The 25,015-nt window shown below is 43.9% G+C and overlaps 1 protein-coding gene across 1 annotated transcript in view; it reads left to right on the top strand.

The window, feature by feature from the left end:
* Positions 1–19: 19 nt before the first annotated feature.
* Clstn2 (calsyntenin 2) overlaps positions 20–25,015 on the top strand; it is a 570,502-nt gene continuing 545,506 nt past the window's right edge. Inside the window, exon 1 of the mRNA XM_035443875.1 lies at positions 20–134. Within this exon, the coding sequence (XP_035299766.1) occupies positions 20–134 (115 nt within the window). The remainder of the gene's footprint in view (positions 135–25,015) is intronic.

Raw genomic sequence — 25,015 nt, 5'->3', positions numbered from 1 at the left:
GGCGGCTCAGGCGGCGAGGATGCTGCCGGCGAAGCTGTGCTTGGTGCCGCTCCTGCTGGCGCTGGGCGTGGGGAGCGGCGGCGGCAGTGGCGACGGCGGGGACAGTCAGCGGCGCCGCCTCCTCGCGGCGAAAGGTGGGTGCTGGGGAAGTTTCTTCCTCTCCAGGAGGGAGGCAGGCAAGGCGGGCTCGAGGGTGCAGACGGCGGACTTAACGCGTGCAGCACCCACCCTTTCTTGTGGCAGCTTCGGTTTCTGCGCGCACGGTCCCCGAAGTCAGCGCCCTTAGCTGTGGACCCTTGAGGTTTTCCTGCCCAATCTCTGGGCGGGGTCCTGGCGCCAAGGAGAAGGCGAGGTCTATGGAGTGCAGAGAACTTTGGGGGCCCTGTGTGCTGCGGTGGGAGCATCGCGGACTCAGCTCAGGGATGTTTGGAGCAGACCCCTGCATGGGCGCTGTACCAGGGGAGGCGCGGGGAGGGGGGCAGGTGTCTCTGCTACTGCCCTGCGGGCAAGAACCGGGGGCATCTTCAGAGGAGCGAGCCGAGATGGACTGGTACTCCAGCATGGGAACTTGTAGGCTTCTGAAAGCCTTGCTCGTGCCCGCACCCGGGCGCTCCGCAGCGCGGGCTCGGGCTCCCCTGGGAAAGCACACCCTCTTGATGGGCAGAGTCCGGAAGAAGCGCGGGATGTGATGGTCCCTTACTGCACTCTCACTCTGCTTTTCTCCAGAGGTCCGAGTCTCCAAGTCCGGAGCTCTTTTCTGGTCTTTCTAATTCATCTTGACCTCTCCAACCCTCCAAGATTCTCATGAACTCTGGTGCTATCAGGGGGAGCCTAGTAGCCGGCGAGCCCCAGACTTTGACAGCTGCCTGGGAGCGCTGGGAGGAACGCATGCTGGGGAGCCGGCGTCTGGAGGGCGGGTCTGGAACAGAAGGTCACGCAGTAGCCGGAGGCTGGGAGGCAACGCAGGAGCAGGGTTGGGGTGGATGGTGGTGGGCTTGGGCGAGGCTCTGGCTGATTTCAGGATGGAGCGCTCAGCTTAAGGGCTTAAAGTGATAACTTGTTGATTCTCTGTGCTGTTGACGTGGAGGGCATGCGTTTGGTTTCTGCCAGGTGAAGGTGAGGGGGATATGCGGTCCTTGGAATCATGCCTGGCGATATTTTGAAGACAGAGGTTTTGTCCTTGTTGGAAAAAGACTAACAACTAGAGACAGCCTGATTTAGAGGCTTGCTAGTAGACCAGGGGAGGAGCGCACAGCAGACTGATCTCTGGAGACAGGAGTTGGGAAGCAGGGCATTTGCCTTGTCTCGGCTTGAGAACTGCCCCTCCTGTCATTTGCAAGTAATACATTTGAGATGGGAGGTTTTTCTATTCGTTTTAATTTATTAATTTTTGGTGGCATAATATGAAAAAGTTTAATGCACAAGTGTCCTTCGAACATTCCCCTCCCACCATTTCTTATCAAGGACTTTCTTCTTTTAAGGCCGAGGAAAGATCATCACCGAAAATGTCTTTTAAAAGTGGTATGGTAAAGGGGTGTCTGCATCAAGAGATCATTGTAATAGATATGCTGTTGTTCTGGTGGAATAAGAATAAAAATACAAGGAACGCCCAGATGGTTTGCTCTCCTTTCAGGTACCCTTTGATAGGCAGGAAGATTTCTGTCTATCAAGGTTATCTATCACTCTGTTGCAGAATGGCATTTTATAAGCACTTGTCTACAAGATGGTAGGGAGCCCACAGTAAGTAAAGACTAAGGAAGATGTAATTTGGGGAGAGAACTCCTGTGTGCAACACGTTGCTGAGTTGCCTGATAAGAACGGGAAATCAGAGGCCAGGGAGAGAAAGTAATCAACAATAATGCAGGCTTTCACTGATCTAGAGCATGTGAAAAAATATATATACACATGCATATATCTTAGTTATTATATATAAGATATATAAATAGTAATTATGTATGATAACTAAGATCTTTCATTTTCTTCACTTAGAACATGTCCATTTCATGGTTTAAAGCCAAGCAGTTTGTCGTTCTACTGTAAAAGTTTTATTAGCCTCGAGGATGGGAGCTACTCTCTGAATTCTTCTTGTCATTCCCTTTCCAACCACTAGGGGGATGCAAAGAGCACCATTTACTATTTATTTATTTATTTATTTTGAGGCAAATACTATTTGGTCACAGCAGACATATTTTTTTTAAAAAAATAACAGTTTAGTTGCTACTTACAGGGTAGACATTCCTTATTTCAGTGCACTTAAAGTTTACATTTCTAAACCATATAATCCCTGAGGAATATTTGGGAGGAACAATAAAACTGTGTTGTCCTGCCTCTGATATGGCTGTTTTTAGGGTCCCTATCATTTGTATTCCCATCATCAAGAATGAGAAGACCCAGGAGGGACTGTGTGAGAGAGATACCTTACTTTCTCAATGCACCTCCGAGTGCAGAAGTAGAAAGAAGACAGACACCTGGGAGCTTGCATGCAGCTCCTAGCTCAGTTGTACACACCCTCTGAGTTGTGCTACACACCCTCTGGACAACTGTTTGCAGGTGCTCTCTTGGCCGTGGACCCTTGTAAGATGGTGTGTCAGTATAGCAATGTGTTCTGCCTTCATATTGCTTCCTTCTTGCTGCAGGGGACCCAGAAGCTGACACTGTTGGGGGTTTTCACCTAATGTTGAGCTTTCAGTACAACCATGTTCCAGTATCAGAAATAACACAGTGATCGGGCTGTTAGTACTTGCTTCTTTACCTTCCTATCCGTAGGATAGGCAAAAAAATAAATAAAAAATAAATAGACCACCTTCTGGGATTCCTTGAAGCGACCAGATTGTATACATTGGAAACTATTCTAGAGAAAGGCACAGCTCATCCAAGAGAAAGACAATGAACTCCAGACAGTCACCTGAAGGATTCCACAATAAAATTCCAGTGCTCTCACAGCCTCAAGGGCTCAGTATTCATTCTCTTTCTATTTGCTAGACTCTCAGCAGACAGGCCATTCAGTACAGTCCTGGAGCATAGAGCAGCGGCTGCTACAGTCTCACCTAGTGAGCAGGCAAGCGGGCCTGTGTGTGCGGTGGGGAATCAACTCGCTTGTGTCTGTGGACACCAGTGTTCTGGCTCAAGGAAGCAGCCTGTCCTTTCATCCACAGACTCAAAACCACCTCTGAATACCGTACAGTATTATAGGTTGCAGTATCTGTCTTGGAGGGTGATGTGGACTCCTGTGGTGATGTTGTTTAGGGCTTTAATAGAGTCACTTCTCCAACTGAGACACAAGGGCCCCAACAGTTCTCAGCATTGAGTTAGCTATGCTCTGGCTTGCAGTTATCCTTAGTCGTCTCTGGTCTTATAGTTAGGTCTTCCTCAGCTTGATTCTCATTATTTCCCAAATGTGGTCAGATGTGGGTGTGGGCTTCTCTAGGACCCTTCCTGGCCTCAGTTTTCACATCTATAAAGTGGGGATGGAGACCCCTCTCTTGCAAGGTGCTTGTCAGAATAGTATTCAGAAAGCTTCTATCTCAGATTTAGTGTCTTTTACACACAAAAACATAACAACACAAAAACCAATGACTCCGTCAATCCTCTAAATACCTGGGCACAATGTCCAAGACTTGAAGTTTCCCTTTTCTGACTTCTTTGAAATTCAGTAGCTTTTTCCAGTCAGCTCAAAGTTGATTCTCTCGTCTCTGGGTCTTTTAGTTTCTCTTTGTATGAGGAAGTGCATGTATGAGCAAATACCACCTATACACACGAACACGTATGCACACACACACACATGTGGTGTAAGTTGCGAAGCTGCCTGCTTCTTTCATGGCTCTATGAATGCCTTGGAAACCACCTTTCATCTCTAATGGCCAGCCTGAAACTTAGTGCAGAGCCAGCGGAGAGTAAGGCTTGGCAGTATGTCGTATACACACAAATAAGCAAGTGTATCTCCAAGTACAAACACCAGAAATGTGGGAGCGTCAGTGTGGGTGCTTGGCGGAGGAGCTCATGTGGTGTGATTTGGGTTATAAAAACAGATCATCTGCAGGGCTGCTACTTGCCTCCCAGCTTGCTGTCCTTGACAGCATGTAAGTGTTCTTTTCATCAATGATATTCACGGCTTTTGAGATGATTTGTATTTACGTGGATGAGGGTGACCCAAACTAGGATGACCAAAAGACAGCTCGAGTCTCATTATCGTTTTCTTCTTTATTACTTAGCCCAGCATTAATTGGACCCTGTGGAAATGGTTCCATCAGAAAATTAGATTTTGAGAAAGGACCGTGGGGAAGGGTTTGGAAACAACGGAACTGAAGCCACTAGCACTGCATACAAGGGAGAACGGAGCTGTGGGGAAGACAGAGACAGGAGACAGGAGTGGGCAGAAGGCAGACAAATGCCTGTGATGGGAGTTAGAATCATTCTAACACCCATACCAGGGCCTCTGTTATTTAGCCTTTTTTTTCCCTTCAAAGTTTTTGCCCTCTCCCTATTCCCATAGAAGACTGGATCCCTAAAGGGAAATATGCCACTCCCCCTTGAGACTGTTGCTAAGCTCTATATTCAAGAGTGTGCCTCTCATAGCACTTGAAAGTCCTCCAAGAGTCAACCATGCACTCAGGCTACTTCCTGATTTTGGCTTGGCCATTTCCCTACCAACTTACAGCCTCTGCCTTGTAGGGGTTTAAAATATACAGCCCTGCAGATGGATCAGGGCATTAACCACACACTAAGACGTGTGAAGGAGTCAGACCTCGAAGATGCCGCCTTAAATTGCACTTCAGTCTGCAGACACTGTTCTCGATGAGACTGAGAATGTTTAATCAGCTAAAATTTTGGCTGATTTCTTTGGAGTCATTGCATTGAATTGTCATGTGAAAATTGTCAATTTAAAATAAAAGCACATCATTTTTGTGTCTTCCACCACTCTCTTGCTATGATGTCTGTTTTATTATGTGGTTAAATAAATATGCAGCCTTCTCAAAAGTCTGATTAGAAAATCACCAGGGGGTGTTAGGGAAAGGCCTTGGCTTTCAATTCTTTTGCTCTGGATTCACTGATGATCTGGGAGGGTCTCTGGGCTCAGACCCTCTGGGCATATGATTTTCTATAGCAGAAGGGATTCCATGGTGCCCACATTCTGTACCCCCAAAGTCCCAGGTATCCAGATAGATGGCTCTGCATGTCCTTTAAAGGGACAAAGTAGCTAAGAAAATAAAGTGATCATATTTAAGAAATTTGTTTTGGGACTTTGGGACTCCAACCCCACCAAACAAAGCCTTAGATCATTCTCCATTCATCTTGTCTTATAGACTCAGTTAATTATATTTTCTGAAGTTTGAATTTAGTGAGGAGTCCCTCTCCAGTTCTTTGATGCACGTGGCACACTGCTGATAGTCCCCATGGCTACACACCGAATCCAGCAGTGCCAAGCCCAGAATTTTCAGCTAAATACCAGCAAAACTGTTAACATTATGTCAAGCTGATGTGTACATTTTCCAGTTTTCATGGATTACTGCATTACAGCAAATTAATTAAAACAGATAAATGCTAATCTAATGCATGTCTCCTTGTAATTAATGAACTATAACCATTACAGGAGCATTTGATTTATTATCTTCATTTATAAAACGTTGAGTTTTCCTATAAAATTAGATATAGTAATAGGAGAAGCTGACCCATATATAGCATTAGGAAAAATAATCACATTTCTATAAATTAATCACTCTCTAAAAGGATATAGTTCATTAACACCACGAACTGAAAGTGTTAGATGTAAATTAGATTAACCTTTTTAGTGACACTTCCATTTATATTGTGCATTCTCTGAAAACTTAAAGCACTTTCCATATATTAATTCAATTAACCCTCCCCAGACCCTTGATAAGTAAGTACATATATCAAAGTTGGAAGGGAGGAGAAAAGAAACCCTTCAGAAATATTGAAGTCCTAGCCTTAAGATGTGTTATTTATGATTCCCTTGGAGCAGCAGTTTCTCTGGACTTGCGTAGCTGGAGAACATGGGTAGGTATTCACGATTTCTCACTCCTGCTGCCAGGAACCACTTAGCACACTATATCTGAAGCCAGAGATACTTCTGCCTCATTCTTAGGCCAAATGTTGCAAAGGAACTTCTGGTTTATTGAGTAAGGTACATCCTATCAACTCTAGGTTTGGTGAGGGACAGGGGCTGTTCAAACGGGTGCAGGTAGAGAGCTTCGGGCTCTATGTGAGCATCCAGAGGGTCATCATCTTTTCTCAGGCTGCGGATTCTCTGTCATTCCCTGTACTTGACCATTTGGATTCAGAGGATGGACTCTTGCTCAAGACATCAAGAGGTCAGTGGAGAAGAAACAGGAGCTGATGAAGGCTTAACCTTCATGCTCCAGGTTTCTCCTTTAGTCTGCCCTGGAGGGAGGCCAGATTTCCATTCCTTCAACTGCTGGGAGGAAGAGGACCCACTACTCCCATCGAGCTCCACACCTGTTTCTCAGGAAATGTGTATTGAATGGATAGCTTGGGTGTCAAGCTATAGCTTGTCACTAGGATTATCCCGTCTTACACGGGTGGGGTTCATGGTGTTTGAAAATCTTTCTGTCAGTAGAGGCTTCTGAAGACAGATACGCTCATAGAGACAGGAAGGGAATGGAGTGTTTTGCAGTTTAGAAGCGTATAAATATTCATGGGGAGGCTAAGCATTTCCCCAGGTTGAGTGCATATGGGTTTGGTGGCAGTTCATTTCTCCAAATTGTTTTGTACTTCAAGTTCTCAGACCTAAACAGTACTTTCTTAGGGATGGTTTCAGACTACATTTCACAAATCTTGCCCCTTTGGAATGAAGTAAGTCTCATCTAATGAATGGCTTGCCTTGTAACTAATGGTGCCAAACCTACTAAGAGAATGACTAACCTAAAAGGATGGATCACTCATGACTAGACATAAAATTAAAGAGAGAGGGAGCAATTTTGGAGTGTGGAGGATTCTCCTCCATATATCTGAAGTTAGGAAATCACTGACTTGTTCCTTTCAGACAACATGCAAGGACAGATGAGGCCCATGTAGTCAGTCCCAGGGTCTCACTTCATCTCTCTCAACTTAAGATTGCCCCGGCTTCTCCTCTCTATGCCACCATCAGGGAGAGATGGTGAATTAACTTTTAGAGCCAAGACCTGAAAGCCAAGCTACTTCTCTGGAACTTACAGGCTGCTAGAAAAGGGCGCCTGCTGCATTTGCAGTGCATGACATTTTCAGAGTTTTATTTGCAGTTCCTTTTGTGTATTTCTTGTTTGTGGTGATGTGGCTTCTCAATTAGAACAGAAAAGGGGGCTAAGATTATTCATAACCAAAGTGAAAGAATTCTACGACTAAAGGCCTTGTGCATCTGCCTGCCTTCCTTCTTATTGTTCATATAGTTTTTTTTTCTAAAAGGAAAGCCAGTTATTTATGCTTTATTGCAGCATCAGCAGAGATGTCAGGATGGCCATTTCTTGATTATTAATTTTAGAATTATATTTAGGACATTTCAGTGATATCTATTTATCTATCCTTTTTAAATTAGAACAATCCCCTGCCTCATCCCCAACCTTCGTTTCCTTAATTATAATTGCAGCTCCCCTGGAATACTCCTTTAGGATGGTGATTAGATCCAGGGAGTGGCCCAAAATCTTTCTGTGAAGGTGTAGCTTTTCCTGTAATTTTCCCCTCAGGAAACCCGAGTCCCACCATTTTGTCCCTAAACTATACTACAGGCTGCACAATTAGTGCCTCAATGTTCAATAATTCTCCATTCCAACCCTCTCCATCCTGCAACATATCTATCTGCCTGAACCAAGCACTTCAGAATCTCTCTCTTTTTATCCTTGGTTGTACCATGGGCTGCTTCCTGGAAGCCACCCCCTAACACACCACCAATAATGACTAGAATTGTCACCATGACAGCTTTATGATATGTTTTCTCAGTCAATTGGACAATGTGAATAAAGGCATTTTCTGAATATGTGGCATGTTCACTGAACAGAGCAAGCCAACCTTACTAAAGACGGGTTTGCTACGAGCATCATCTTCACACCATGTCATCTGGCTCACATGGCCTACGACATAGGAAATTTGGAGTTGCCATGCTCTGGATCCAAGTCTATAAGACGTTGACATCCTTTTGGTCTACTTCATCTTCTCCTCAGGAAAGAAACATCTCTGACCTTGATAAGTGGTAATGGTACATGATACCTGCTCTCATCTTGATGTCTTTGGGGGTGGGGGTCTGTATTTCACATGGTAATGCTGCACGGCAGGCTATCTGGGGCAGTGCAGGTGGACATATGAAGCAGGCAGGTGTCTGTTGTGTTTAAACCACATTCAAGTAATAGCAGCTTCTATGCCCAAATCTTGGGACCCATCTCAGGGTCTGTGGGACATATCTTCTATTATCTAAAATAGGTTGGCAGTGACTGGCTGCCTGTCCTTAGGAACAAGGCCCATGCTGAATGCCAACTATGGTGAATCTTAAGTGTCTTTTCAGAGTTGTGTTCCGATAGAAGAAAATCTTGTCTTAGAAATTTCTGTGGCTGTAGGAGGATACAGACAACCATCATGTTCCTCCTTTCCTGGAGCAAGGCAATTTCTGGAAACTTTGAAGCACAGGGCTTGACTTCTGTGTAACTCTCAGCACTTCCTCCTCAACACAGCAGTCTGTGGAGCCCCGGTCCTCAGCATTTGTCATTCAGTGTCATTTGTAAATTAACCACGGGTGGAGTTGTGTCATCCCAAACCCCACCTTGTTCATTGTAGCACAGAACATCATATACCACTGAAGAACCTTGTCTGTCACGCACCGGCGAGAACTGAGTTGTAACTGCCACTGCAGATCTGTTGTTCTCCTATGTTGTCCCTTGAATCCTCCTTGTTCCCGTCAGCCTTCTATTAATCCTCAGACTGTACTCATCCTAAGTGGATAAAGCACGCCTGCTTTCCAAACAGATCGTTAGAAACGATTTGCAATTTGTAATATTGGATGCACGTGTACATAGAAGCAAGGACGAGGTTCTTAATTGGAAAAGCTTTGTTATCAATTAAAGTGGGATGGCCGCTTGGAATGAGGTTTGTGAATTTCTCAGCCCACAGCTAGGGCGTTAGGGAGCAGAGGGAGGTGCTGCTCTCTGGCTGAGCTTTCCAGGTTGTGTATACAGTGCACAGAAGTGCACAAATGGGAATCTCTCTGAAACCAGAACATTTACTTTGGGATCTAAGGATATGCTAGTTCAAGTCTGAGCATTAATGCATGACTTTATGCACAGGGAAATGCTGCTTTTCTCAGACAGCTCAAACTCCGAACTTCTGAGGCTGGCCTTGGGAGGGATCGCTCCTAGAGGATGGTAGCTAGAAATGTGAGCTATGATATGTGGCTTGCAGTGGAGGGTAGATTCCTGGTAGCCATGACTTTGTCCACAAAAGTCCTTTCCTCCTAGAGGTAAGAGTTGTTCTCTAGCTAATCCTACTATTCCCCATGTGGGCTAGGTCTGGACCCATCTAGGGTACCTCTTTTTCTACAACCCTGGTAAATGGAGACAGCATTGCCCTGGGGATATCAAGGCTGGGGGAATGATTATGCAGGCTTTACTTTTAGAGTATGTAACAGGAAGTAAGCAGAAAGAATCCTAGAAACAAGTCACTTTTTTAACAACACATGTATGCATTCCAGTGTGCAAATGCTTTGGCCTACCTGTACTCAAAGAAGACATGAAGTAAATGTTTGCTGTGAATTCAGCAGTGACGTGATCTGAGTCACTGTGAATTCAACAGGCACCAACGCATCCAGGTGTCTAATATCCAGGTGCTAATGGCATGAAGAACACGGAGGTGGTAATATGACTTTTATAACTGGTGTTTCTGGTAATACTCTGAACAAGGTAAGACACATGTGTGCCTCAGTTCTTAGGACAGAAGACTCAGGATCTGTTAGAGCTACACAAAGGACATTTAGCTGACCTGCTCTGGTGTGGCTGCTGTCAAAAAGAGAACGGTAGAGCTCAGGTGGAGATGTTTAGGCACAGGTGCCGGGTTCTCACCTCTAACCCTTCCACCAGATAGCAAACAAGGATTTCATTTATGCTCACAAGTTGAAATTGCCTTAAAACATATACAGCTTTTGCAAATATATCCTTTCTGGGGACTGTCAGTGAGAAAGAGGAAAATTCTACCAGTGGGTCTAAATGAAACAGGTTGATTTTTATCAGATGTTGTGGAGCTCTCTCCAGCGTGGTCTAGACTCATGCTTCACAGAAATCTGAGGAGCAGTGGTCATTCATTTGAGTCCCTTATGAGCAAGGTCTATGAACATTCCCTCAGAGAAGGAGAGGGGAAACTCAGCACTCAGGATGCTCACAGGCTCCGGAACCTCCATGAGATCTTTATGTGGCTTACCCTTCCCGAAACTTACATAACAGGTGAAAAACTGACTGCGAAACTTGGAAGTTTTCAGTAGTGTAGCTGCTTGCAGTTGCTTAGGGGCTTCTTCGGTGATGCAAATGCGCATGGCAAATGTGAAGGTTGGCAGTCATAATGGGATAGCTGCCTCTAAGTCATTCAGGACACACCTTGGTGGCAGAGTCCATAAAGTCTGCACCAGAGCATCATTTGGATAAATGATACAGAGAGCGTTTCTTAGCCTGGTTCAATACAGAGACTCCTGCTTCTTTCCAGCTGTCCTTGACACACAGAAGTGTTAAGTTGGGCTGGCAGGCCACGGCATGCCTAACACCTTTGTTATGGTGAATCCTATGAGTCAATTAGAAGACTAAAATGATCTGGACTATGTCTTTAACCAAAAGTAAAGTAGAGTATGTGAACCTGACTGGAATAAGTTTTAGGTGGTTGCCATCCATTGGGAAAGAGGAGCTCAATAGTGTGGTGGGGCCAAAATAAGAAATGGTATACTCTTTTGGATATATGCCTAAAGACATCTGTTCAACGATGTTCATAGCAGCTTTATTTGTAATAGCCAGACCTGGAAGCAACCTAGATGCCCCTCGACTGAAGAATGGATAGAGAAAATGTGGTACATTTACGCAATAGAGTACTACTCAGCTGAAAAAACAATGGAATCTTGAAATTCACAGGCAAATGAATGGAACTAGAAGAAACCATTCTGGGTGAGGTAACCCAGTCACAAAAAGACAAACATGGTATGCACTCACTCATATATGGATTTTGCACACAGAGCAAAGGATTACCAGCCTACAATCCATACCACCAGAGAATCTAGGAAACAAGAAAGATTCTAAGAGAGACATACATGGTCCCCCGGAGAAGGGAAAAGGGACAAGATCTCCTGAGCAAATTGGGAGCATGGGGGGAGTGGAGAGGGAGCTAGGAGAATGAGAAGGGGAGAAGAGGAGGGATGAGTAGGACATAAGGGAGCAGGAAGGTTGTGTAGGGGGATGAATAGAGGAGAACAAAATAAGAGATACCATAAGAGAGAGAGCCATTATAGGTTTAAAGAGAAATCAAGCACTAGGGAAATGTTCAGAGATCTACAAGGATAACACCAACTAACCATCTAAGCAACAATGGAGAGGCTACCTTAAATGCCCTCCCCGATAATGAAATTGATAGACTAACTTATATGCCATCCTAGAGCCTTCATCCAGCAGTTGATGGAAGTAGAAGCAGACACTCACAGCTAAACACTGAACTGAACTGGAATCCAGTTGCAGAGGAGGAGGAGTGATGAGCAAAGAGGCCAAGACCAGGCTGGTGAAACCCACAGAAACAGCTGACCTGAACAAGGGGGCAGCTCTTGGTCCCCAGACTGATAGCTGAGAAACCAGCATGGGACTGATCCAGACCCCATGAATGTGGGTGTCAGTGAGGAGGTCTCAGAAATCTATGGGGCCTCTTGTAGTAGATCAGTACTTATTCCATAGAATAGGAATGGACTTTGAGAGACCATTTCACATAGAGGGATACTCCTCAGCCTAGACACATGGGGAGGGCCTAAGCCATATCCCAAAGGTTATGACAGACTCTGAAGACCCCCTATGGAAGGCCTTACCCTCCTTGTGGAGCAGAAAGGATATGGGATAGTTAGGGTGTTAGTGGGGAGCAGGGGAGGAGGGGAGGGAGACGGAACTGGCATTGACATGTAAAAGAATCTTGTTTCTAATTTAAATAAAAATGGAGGAAAAAAAAGAAACATTATTCTCAAACAACTTGCTGGACATATGGTCAATGCTGATATTCTAGAGATGAAACATTGTCTTCTTGATGAAAAATTTCTTCTTCATGCTTTTACTGATGAAAGAGGGAGGAGGATTTTGATTTTGTTCTGTTTTTAAATCCCTAGGTGTGGGCTTATCCACCCACCACCTACTTTTTTTTTTTTTTTTTTTTTGGATGCCAGGTCTCACTATGTAGCCTTAGCTAGCCTGAATCTCACAGAGAACTGCCTACCTCAGCTTCTGAAGTGCTGGAACTAAAGCTTCCTTCCCCTTCTTTATAAGGGTGAAACATTGCTAAAGAAGAGACTATATTGCCAAAGAAAGATTCAGCAACTTGAAGATGAAAATGCAATCAAATGGTTTGATTTAATGGGGGAATAGTACATTCCCTTACTAAGTGACTTGGTGACATTTGGTAGTTCTGTAATATTTGACTTGCAGTTGAGTTTATAAAAATTTCAGTCTAACAGTAACTTTGGGCCACCAAGGGATGTATGTATTTTTGAAATTAAAAGACCTGGTTGACATTCTGATTCCAAAGTCAACATTATTTCTTATGCATCACCATATTTTCAATTATGATAGATGATGAGCTATGAATTTCAAGATGGCTTTCCTGGAAACTCCCACACAGACAGCCTGTGTGTATAAGAAGAAAAGCTCCGGGGGTGTTTTCTCACACCCACCCCTCTGCCTTGACTTACCAAATTCTTCCTTCTGAGACTGTACCTCCTAACCCAAATCTCCCACATTGGTTTCTTCTTGAAGTCATACAGTATATTTAGGAAGGGATTCTTTGTAATTTTCTGTAGTATTTGCCTCCTGACGCGCGCACGTGTGCACACACACACACACACACACACACACACACACACACACACACACACACACAATCATGGCATCGAAAACATGGGATTATGAAATATCTGACAGCCAGATAAAAGTACATCAAACAACAATTTTGAGGAGTAAAACAAATGGTTAGGGTGTGTTATTTTACCATCTGTTTGGTATCTCAGTATATATGCTGGCCACTTCCAAGTAGGTATTGCTCAAAATGAACACTAAGCTGTGAATGTGGCAGTATTAGGCAGTGGAGCCATATTCCAACCTTGGAATCTCATAGGGCAGTCCTGTGCTATGGAAATCTTGTGGGGTACTAGGCTTTTCTATCTTCCTGTAACTCTGAGTGTTCCTAGACCTTCATATACCATGAGATGGCCTGGAAATGGCTCCATATTTCACCTATAACCAGCCGAGGATAAGGATGAGCAACCTCACTATGCTGAGCTGGGAGAATAGAGTGGTGTTGAGTCAGGGAGAACCTGCTAGCAGTTGCTTAGAAGCTAGAGCCTCCTCCTGGCAGAGGAAGTGAGCTTCAGGATATGCTGCACCTTTGTCTCTACTTCCTCTGTTGAATGCCTCAGGTTCAATGAGGTGCAGGTTGCTAGAAGATGTAAGATGAGTGTGTCTGGAGACAGCCAGACACCACATAAGGTGGCTGTAACAGCTCCTATCAGTGCCTCTCCATATCTCTTCCGCTTGTCTGCAGCCCAAATTCAAACAGATTCAGTCTTTTACTTATGGGTTCTTTCTGGCCACTGGCATCCTTGGAGGCATGGCACATCACAAGTTTTAGGAAACTTCCATTCCTAGAACCTGTCTTTAGCAGTGGCTACAAGAGTGGGAAAATCCTTACCCCACCCCACTCCACCCTCACCCCTTTCCCTGCAGGTAGAGGACATCTGAGGGGCCCAGTGTCCTAGCTGCCCGTGGGGGTAACTGGCTGCTTTCTCTTCCTGTATCACTTTCATACTCCCTTTCTCATCTTCCCTGAGATCACCACCCCACCCCACCAAACCTATACTGGAACCTAGTTTCAGAATCTGATTTTGTGGGAGCCCAGACCAAGAGAGGCTGAACAAGGGACCCATTTACAGAGAGTGTCCTTGTTGTACCTCTCCGAATCTCATGAGCCAAATCCATCAAGACTGGAACACCCGGTGCCTTCAGACATTCGGCCAGACTTGCTTGGCAGCTATGAGGCTTTGTGGGACATTTGGAGATCTGTATATGACTTCTGGGAACTCTCAGTGCTCATGTGCAGGACTTAGAACCCGCCTTCATACCATCTGGGCCTGGAAGACTTTGCTGGAACAAATGTACTGTGCAGCGATCTGCAGCTGATGCAGACACGGGGCCCAGAGGCGGTGGAAACTATCCTCTATTCCCAGACTTCAGAAGGCTCCTCGAGGACAGGTTTGCCCCAGTTCCTTTTACCGTGTCTGAGCTATGGAGGCCCCCTTTGGCTGTGAAAAGAGTTGAACAAGGCCTGGTTCCTGTAGCCCACATAATCCAAATGTCTGGGGGAACATCTGGCACCCTTGATCACAGCCAGATTTTTTGAGTGTCTATTCTAAGTATTTTCTCAGAGCACCTATAAGTGAATTTGTGAAGCAGTTAGGTCTGTCATCAGCATTTCCCTTGCCAGCATGGAACAACCCACAGAACTGAAATCTCCCCCCCCCCCCGCAAGCGTTCACAGGTGTGAATTACTATGGCTGTTCAAATATTGCAGGAAAGGCACTGAAACCGTCATGAATAAAAATTCTGCCCTTTCTCTGAAAGACTAGATAGGCTGATCCATTGTCACAGGTGCAGCTTGATGTGAATTAGCCTATCAGCTTAGCCTCGTATCATGGCCAGCTCACAGAGATTTAGTATATGTATATATGTACACATATATAATTTTGGACAGGCAAATGACTTTATTTTCAGAGATAAGTGTTATCAGCACATAAAATACATGCAAACAGGAATTGCTGGAACTGAGTTCAACGTCTGATTATTTGAAACATTCTCTTAATCCTGGGTAACTGATGGTACATGGTATGTGAACTGTGTCTGGATCTGGATTATATTACTTGGAAGCTGTTGTAGAACTGCTCCAGACTTTTGTTTTCATCTCGGAAATGGGCACAATAAAACTTAGCCCAAGAGGAGGCTATAAAGTAAGTTAAAGGTTATAGAGCTTGGATTACAAGAGACTGGTGCTGTTGTTACCTGTTGATGACTGACAATCGAGCAGCAACAGCCTTCTTACATTCATTGGTCCTCTGGTCCAGAGACTTAGAGATGGGTTGGTGATAATAGTTTGCCTCTGCTCTGTGATGTCAGTGAACCTGACTGGAGGTTGAGACCATTTAGATGTTTCTTCAGATGGTCGGGATGGATGTCTCAAGGGCTGGACCATACTGAGAAAACTAGCTAGGTCCTGTGATGGCCTCCACATATGGTTTGGCTCCCTGAATGAATGAAAACAAAGGATGATGGCCCTTCTTGCCTGGAAGCTCGGGGCTCCAGTGCACAAAGCTGAATCTGCAAGGTCTCTTGTGGACTTGTCTGGATCTCATTCCTAAGGCAGTGAGAGCAAGGACCTTCTCACTTTAAGTATGTTTGTCCCTCCTTGATTCATTATACCCAACCTTGGTCTTATCCAAAGCAGCCTTTATGCCTTAAGAAAGGACAGGGAGACAGAGATACTCATTTCCTGGAGGAAAAAAAAAAAAAAAACTGAATATTCCCAATGAGAGGCTCAGCATCTATGGAGAGAATTCTGGGAAGACTGGTAAGTTAGACCCGAGGGCTGGAGGGAAGCATAGTGTCAGGGGTGTAAGACTGTGAAGACAGTTACTCTACTTTGTTAAGTTGCCTTCAACCTGCCCTGCTGCTAACACAAAGAGCATGGTACTATAGGCCATCAGGTTCTAGGTACTTACATATGTCAGCTCATGTCAACCCCGAGTGAACTCTGTGAGGTGTATATCCTGATATGGTTGAGGAAACAGTGAGCTCTTCAGTGAGTCCATCAGTAATGGCTCCAGTACTTGAACCCTGATTGATGACTTCAGAGCCCCTTGCTTCTTGCCTGGCTGTTATATGCAGCTTCTAATGAGGAAATGGGTTTATGTGTGTAATCGTGCTCCCAACTCTATTCTGTACTTACTGAAAGTGAGAGTGTGTCTTTTTTTTATGTTCCTCTCCCGCACAATTTGAGCACCTTAGAAATGAGGCCTGGGGCTTGACAGAGGCCTCCATCCCTTTGAAGTGACTCAGCATGGTGGTTGTCTTGTTAGCATCCCCTGCTGGCCCTGGGTGTCAGCGAGGACAGGGAAAGCACTGTCATTCACATCCTACTCTCTGGAGGAGATTTTGTTCTGGTTTATTGTTGAAGTATTGGTTTGGAAATTACAACACAGAAGGTCTACTAAAGGGATGTCCCACTTGCAACGGACTCTCCCTTTTCCTGTTTTCAGGCTAAAAGCAATAACCATGAAGCAAACAGAAAGGAAGCTCTCTAAAGAATGTTTTCAATGGCTGACAGGTTAAAGCTGATGCATAAATGCAACATTTACATGACAAAAACTCTGAGCACAATGCTGCTTGTCATTCACCAGTAATAGGATTCCTTGAAACGCTAAAAATCTTAATTAAATAAATACTTAATTTATTTTTGCGGGTAAATGCATCTCTTTTTTCTTTTTTTTTTCCCCCTCGGGAGCTATTCAGGCTAGGATATCATCTCCTAAACTTAAAATCACCAAGACTGTGTCTGTTCATAATCCCTCTGTCTCCCTCCTTCTGGGTTTAGCAGACTGCTTGGGGCGTATGTTTCAGTGGAGGTTGTCTATTTGAAAGACAGTTCTTTGTCCTCAAGTTGATCTGAGTTTTGATAGAGAAACCAACAAGATGACAGGTTAAAGTATTAAATGATACAGTTGTGCAGGAACTGGGAGTGAAGTTGGAGCCAAGGTTGGAGGAGGTGATGGCAACAGGAGATGCTCACTCCGGGCCTGGCACTCCGGGCCTGGCACTCCGGGCCTGCCCAGATGCCCATCCTTGCCTCTGCTGCACCCGACACTTAGAACTGGGGGCCCAAGCTGGGGTTCCCCCTTCCTAAGAAGCCTCACTTCCTCCCCCCAGCAGGATCCTGGGTCCCCCACCCTCCACCCTACTCTATTCTACATCCCAAGCACTAGGAAGAGAAGTCTCTTATCACTCACGCCTTTTAAAATGAAGTTTCTCCAACTTTACCCTGCACACACCTCAGGAAGTGTTCATGCAGTGTTTCTTCTTTTTTAACTTGAGGGCCTGATTGGCCCACCAGACATCGAGCTCTGTGAGGGAGCACAGCTCATTTCTTAATTCCTGGTGATGCCTCAGCATCTCAACTGTCACCTGCATACAAAGGTGTAAAGGAAGCAATTAAATGAGATGCCTTAGACCACGTGGAGTTCTGAGGAATTATGAAGGTAGAGAGAGTTCTGGAGATGGGAAATGATGTTGGTTAAAGGCTCAAAGCCAGCAAAAGACTTAGGGCATATTGGGCACAAATTGGGACCAGCCTTCTTGTGAGAACTTCCATTTTAAGTCCTAGGGAGAAGAGGGACTCTATAATGTTGGGCCCATGGTCCTGAGTTACAAGAGCTGGGTTAGTGCCTGTTACTGAGCAGGAACATCCCAAGTGTTTCACTTTCCTTCAGGAGGAATGCCCAGGAGCAACTCTTACTTGAGACTGGTCAGTGCAGCTTCTGCTTAATCTGTATTCTGTATGAACCCTTGGCCAATCATAGGGTTATGACCACCAGAACACTATAGTCTTCTAGTAGCCTGGAGAACTGCCAGTGAAAACCAGGAATATGACTGGCCACTCTTTGTAGGGATTCTTAGCCACTGGTGCATTTATTACACCTCTACCCCTTGTCTAGGAGGCGTTGAATGAGTTGGGTGTGCTTTGTTTTCTTCCTAGCCAGAGCTCTCTGCAACCTATATCTTCCCTTCCTCTATTTCAGTGATTACTTTTTTTCTTGTAGCACAGCATACATTTATACATATAAGAATGGAATCCACCGAAGAATGTGGGAAGGTATACATGGGTAAAATAAGAAATTTGAATCTGTCAGGGATGACATATGCACATGAAGGTGTGGCTGGCCCTGACATACCTGATATGTTGAACATGGAGAAGCTAGAAAGAGAGAACAGTTAGGAATCCACAGAGGCACATATCCGTGCACCCAGAAGCCCATTGCTTCTTTCAGTGTCCTGAAGTTTCTATGGACTCAGGATTAGACAACTTCATGCAAAGGATGTGTAATATATTGGGAGAATAGGTACACCATGAAACCATCTGATTCTATTTCCCTATGTATACAATATTTCATCCTCCTGGGATGACTATTTTTTTCCAGAAGTTAACATCTCTGAAGCCAGGGTAGGTCTTTTATGATGATATCCTAGAGGAGAAGCCATGTGATAAATGATTATGTCATTTGTTTACCTAGTTTGTTCAGATCTGTTCATAACCCTCTGATGCTCTGCTGTGTGGTAGAGAACTGTATCTTCCAGATGTCTGGCCAGTTTGCATCTATCTAGGCACTGAGGGAAAACTAGAAGGTGATAGGAAGTCATTGTCTGATTTCCTATCTTTCTTTTGGGTGACTTCAGTGACCCCTCCTCCCTATAGCTATGGACTAATACCCTGCTTAGATTGACTCAATTATTTAAAGGGGAAATCTAATGTTCTATATCTATATTCCTGCCTACTTCTTCTAATGTTCTGCTCTGGTATCCCTGACTACTTCTGTCCCTTCAGCCATAGGGTTGTAATAGTTTCCTGCCTTGTCATTTGATCTGGTTCTCTATCACTTGGCGTTGAGTGACTTTTTCTGAGGACTTTATTTTATTCACCAGAGATAGAGATCAAAGATAGACCAAAGAAATGATCCTATCAAGTTCATCTAGGTGAACCAAAGAATTTATTGATATTATTTACAGGAACATGCATAAGAGTTTTCCTACACAACATGGGTGACTTGGACTGTTCTTTACCTGTCCAAAAAGCTCACCTAGCACACCCAAAAGGCACCTCTCTAGAGTTCTTTGGCCAGATTTCAAGTGGCTACACTAAACAAGAGTCTCTTCTCTGCAAGTTGTTTAGTGCTTGTATGTCCCTAAAGAGGGACCTCCTGACTTTTATAAGTTTAATAAGCCCTGATCCTTGTAAATTTCTTGTAGGTTTCATGAGCCTTGTGAGTTTCCCTCCATCTGTTATATGTTTGGTTGTCTGATATTTTTATATTAAATTTCTCTGGAAATACCTGGGATAATTGCTGTTTTCCAGTTTGGGTGATGATCAGCATAATGATACATCATCACAAAAACTGGGCATAGAGCAAGTATTATTATTTTTTTACCCAATGTCTATGTTCTGCAGAATATAGTCTATTTTGGATCATCCGTGATCCCTTTAGTGCCAAGCTCAGAGGATTCTTTCAGACCTGCAGCATTTAGCGACATAGCTTCCCTTGTCTGTTGACTCCTTCTCTTTCCCCATCTCCCAAGTCTTCGGCCCCACTTTTCCTTTCATCTCATGAATCCCTTACTCTCTTTTCCAGTCATCTATTCAATAAGATCCTTACTGTGGTAAGCTCTTTAGCGTCTGAGTCATCCATTTAGTGCCTCCCACCCCCACTCCTTATGCCTAGGGCTTTGATACTACCTCTTTTTTGATGTAGTGTGTGTGAATACTTGGTTCCCAGTTTGTGGAACCATTTAGGAATGATTAAGAGGTATGGTCTTATTGAAAGAGGTGTGCCACTGTGGGCAGACTTTGACGTTTCAAAAGACTCATGCCATTGCCAGTATGCCCTCTGCTTCCTTGTGAACTGAGATGTAACTCCCCGGCTGTTTCTGCTGCCATGTCTTCAGTCTTCCATGAAGGACTCTAACCCTCTGGAACTGTAAGTACAATGACTACTTTCTTTTATAAGTTGCATTGGTCATGGTGTTAAAACTGGCTGCAAGCTTCAACATATGTCACTGCCTCAAGCTCCATCACTTGGATTGTCTTATCGATCCTTCAAACTAAAATGCCTTTGGCTGAGCTAGCTCATTTTCTCCACCATGTCCCATGCATAGCTTATTCTCTTCAGTTCTCTATCTTAAGGAGTAGCCTCATCCACCCTGAGATCCAAACTGAAAAATGCTCTTTGCCACCTGATCCATCCCACCCTAGCTTAGACCGATTCATCTTCATCTTAGACCATTGCAGTGAGATGCCCTCACTGTGGTCTTATTTCCTTCCAGGCCCTGTTCTCAGTCCTTCCTCTGTGCAGACATTCTTCACTAGATCTGAGTATATCTGACCCTGAAAGTTTAAGTGGTTTCTCACAGTTTATAAAGGTACTGGACGTTGAATCTTCTTGGTGTTGAGTCTAGAGGACATGGCTTGCTCTAGGCAGGGCTTTTCTGTCCCACCAGCCATCTCCCAAAAAAACACACAGAGACTTATTATTCATTATAAATGCCTGACCAATAGCTTAGGCTTGTTTCTAACTAGCTCTTTCAACTTAAATTAACTCATATTTCTTATCTACGTTCTACCATGTGGTGGTACCTTTTTTCAGCCTGGCATGTTCATCTCTTGCTTCCTCTGCATGCCATGGTGACTCTGCCTGCTTCTTCCCTGTGCTCTCTTTCTGTCTACAAGTCCTACCTACCCTTTTCTGGCATAGTCATTGACCATTTATCCCTTTATTAAACCAATGAGAGTAACAAATATTCACAGTGTACCAACAGGCTTTTCCACAGTAGCTCACAATGTCTTTCTACTTTTACTTCTCCTCAAGGCCTGACAGTGAATGGGCTTGTGCCTCTAGTCACTCACCCCTACCTGCTGACTCTTAGCCTTTGCTGTCTTTTCCTTCTGTGTGTCCATCAAATAGCTTTTTGGAGTATTTAGCCATCTTAGACAGTTTGCTGATGAACAAGTGAAGATTGGTGACCATGATAGAAGTTACAGTGTGATTCAGCTATGCCATAGGACAGAGAACAGGGCCTGGAGGACCCTTTAGCTAAGGGAACAGGATCACCATGGGGTGTGAATCACTCTGGATCACCACAAAGACCCTTAGAAGATAAATGATTGTTTCAAGGCTCGCACCTTGTGCTCACCAATATTATGTCAATTTGACACAGGGTAGAGTCATCTGAGAGGAGGGAACCCCAATTAAGAAAACACCCCCATAAGACTGGGCTACAGGCAAGCCAGTAGGGCATTTTTAAAATTAGTGATTGATGTGGGAGTTCCTAGCCTATTGTGGATGATGCCATCCCTGGGTTGGTGGTACCGAGTTCTATAAGAAAACAGGCTAAGCAAGCCATGAGAGAGCATGCCAGCAAGCAGCACTCCTCCATGGCTTCTGCATCAGCTCCTGTCTCCAGGTTCCTGCCCTGAGTTTTTATTATGACTTTTTTCAGTTGATAGCTTATGGGTGTGGAAGTGTAAGCCAAATAAACCCTGCCTTTGCCAAGTTGTTTTTGGTTGTGGTGTTTCATCATAGCAATAGTAACCTTAACTGAGGCACACTTTTAACAGAATGCAAGTCTTGAAAAACTAAAAATTCCTTAAATCTTATTTTGTATGGGAGGTTGCAAGGGCAGAGGGTGGATATGAAGGGACTGGTAGATGAATGGGATGAATATGCATGATGTGAAAAACACAAAGAATAAATAAAAATAATGTTAAAAAACCTGAAAATTCTCATATGTTTTTTAAATAGAAAATGCAGTATAAGACTCATAGTCATTTCTCTAGCAATTTCCTAGCTTTATTTTCTAGAAATAACTGAATAGAAATTTACAAATCCTTGCCTTGGACCCTAGAGATAGAAAAATGAAGGGCACATGCTATAAGCTCACAGGGTGTGGAGTGACCACAGAGCCCCAGTGTTTCCAACTGTTCAAATAGACAAGATGGGGAAATTCCTGGGGTCAGTCTCAGCATGCCTGTGCTCTGATCTCATCATCTTCTTCCAAAAATAAAGCCAAAGAACAACCAACCCAGTTGCTCATTCACATAGACCAGGTTGTGGTTTTTCTCAGGTTTTGGTAAAAGACATGCAACTTGCTGGGCAGTGATGGCGCATGCCTTTAACCCCAGCACTCGGGAGACAGCGGCAGGTGGATCTCTGTGGTGGAATATTATTTTAAGGTGTGTGACTTTTGTTTATGCTGCATTTATTTAACTCTGTGAAGCTGTGATTCCTTGCCTGTTAAAACACCTGATGGTCCTGATAAAGAGCTGAATGGCCAATAGCAAGGCAGGAGCAAGGATAGGTGGGGCTGGCAGGCACAAGTGTAAATAGCAGGAGAAACGAGGAAGAAGAACTACCAGAGAACATGGAGAGGAGGATATGAGGGGTCAGCCACGCAGCCACGCAGCCACACAGCCATGCAGCCACGTAGCCATGCAGCCACCCAGCCAGCCACAGAATAAGAGTGAAGGTAGGATTTACAGAAGAGAAAGATAAAACCCAGAGGCAAAAGGTAGTAGGGATAATTTAAAATAAGAAAAGCTGGCTAGAAACAAGCCAAGCTCAGGCAGGGCATTCATAAGTAATATTAAGACTCTGTGTGTGATTTATTTGGGAGCTGGGTGGTGGGCCTCCAAAAAGACAAAAGATCAAAAGATCACAACAGATTTCTGTGAGTTTGAGGACAGCCTGGTCTACAGAGTGAGTTACAAGACAGCCAGGGCCACACAAAAAGATCCTGTTTCCAAAAACAAAACAAAACAAAACAAAAACCCCACAACATACAGCATTGTTGCTATTTGTGTGTGTCCTGCTGTCTTTCCTGGATCCCGTGGCAAGGTGGAAATGGGAGCTATGCAGTTGCAAAGGGAAGACCCATCCTTTGCCTTTGGGGCCTCACCCTGTAATGTGGATAGAAGCAGATTTAAACAAAACATACAAAACAGTGAGATGATAATGTGTGCTGTCAATCATTGAGTCTCTAGATGCTTTAAAAGTGGGAAAAGAAAGGAATGGGGTTCAAGTTACAGACTGGAACCTGTGGAAGTATTTTCCCAACATCCTCACAGATGCGGGGATTGCAGAAATGCAATCTGCTTCTTCGCCTTGGAAGAGCCTGCTTTTTCAAGGAACAAGAAAAATTAGAGTTCCTTGAAGATGGCTTATTTATTTCACAATTTAAAAATATAGTCTAATTGTAGAAAATTAAGGAAAATACATTTTAAATAGGAACATTTTAGGATTTGCATTGAGATTAAAAATCACCCATACCCTCTATCACTCAGAAATAATCCTACAGATATTTCAGAAACTTTTTCTGTGCATAATTTTACATAATTCAATTCATACTGTATATACAATTTATATCTTGGTGCTTTCCAGTTGGCATTATCACATAAGTATTTTTCCAGGTTATTAAAAGCTTCTCATAAGCATGGCCTTTAGTGGCTGCGTAAAATTTCAGTATGTGAGGTACCATGATTTATTGGGACAGGGCTTTTTTGTTTCATCAGATACATTAATGTTTCCTAGCTTTTCCCCACCATTGTAAATGATCCAGGAGTGAAACTGCTGTATCTCATTTTATGTCTCTAGGATACAGTTTTAAAAGTAGTATCATAGAAAAGCCAAACTGCTTTCTAAGAGCGAGCCATCGATTTATATTCCTGGGTACAGCCTTTTTAGAACATTCTCTACTAGCATTTTTCTAACAGTTGTTACTAGAACATAGCAAACAGCCCCTATTTAGAGTGTAGTTTTTTTTCTCACTTTTGGCATCATACACAACCCTAAAGCCATAATCACAAATAAGACAATGAACAAATCCATCACCTTCCAAATTTCCACATTCTTTTTTTGTGATTCCCTACTTGCTGTCTTCCTTCATGCTACTACCTCCCACACAGGCAAACATTGATCTGTTGTCCCTCATTATGAATTAGTTGGCCTCCCTAGGGAGAAATTCACACAAACACACACACCAAAACATATGCTTCTTTTTTTTGGTGGGGGGGCGGTCTGGCATCTTTTACTTAAGAGTTTTGACATTCACCCATTAATGCCTCGACTCACAGTTTTAAGTGGTGAATCATATTCCACCATATCGATGCATGGCATTTGACTGATGGACACTAGGGTGGCTGTAAGACTCATGTGCAAGGCATTAGTGATTCCCTCAGATAAATACTTAGGAATGGAATAGGCATGTTGAATAGTATCTGTGTTGATCTGACTGGAGTCTTTTGTTACCAGGATTCACTCTTATGATGAAGCATGGATGTATTAGTATCACTATTAATATATATGAAATAATTTAAATGGAGAAATTCACAATTTCTCTATTCAAAGAGAAGAATTAAGTGGGGGCTGGAGACTGCTTCCTTGCCACTCACTCATATTCTACTGGGAGTCAGGGGCTGTGCTCACGGGGGCTTCTTACACTTACGCTCCATGCAACAGAACTGCAGCCCGAGCTCTACTTCAGATATTTTCAGACCCCTTCCCTGTTTCTCTCAGAAGAGCAGATGTAGGTCTTTTTTGGTCTTTGGTTTGATCATTCTGGTTGGATTCTACTTCCTAATTATAGTACTTCATAATTAAAAGATCTGGTCTGCCTCTGCCAATCACATTGCTGTCTTCTCTCCTCTATTCCTTGCTGATATGGGGGGAGGCAGTAAGCAGTCGTCAGGGAGAAGTAAGACTATCTCACATATGGTTTTTCTTGGGGGCCCTGTATCCCAGTATTTGGGGGCTACTTGGGGAAAGGAAGATGGGCAAAAAATAGAGTTGTTCCCATGCTAGTCTTTCTTTAATGTTCTTTGGGGCTTCTGCTTGGAATTACTTATCACGTTGACCCTAAGTTTTCTCATATAAAGATGCTTGTCTATTGACAGTGTCACATTTGGTGCTGTGGCATCCCAGGGACCATGGGCA

This window comes from Cricetulus griseus, chromosome 4 (assembly GCF_003668045.3).
Source record: "Cricetulus griseus strain 17A/GY chromosome 4, alternate assembly CriGri-PICRH-1.0, whole genome shotgun sequence".
In the NCBI taxonomy this organism is placed as follows: Eukaryota; Metazoa; Chordata; class Mammalia; order Rodentia; family Cricetidae; genus Cricetulus; species Cricetulus griseus.
The sequence above is the reverse complement of the archived record's forward strand: the minus strand, read 5'-3'. Positions and strand labels throughout refer to the sequence as shown.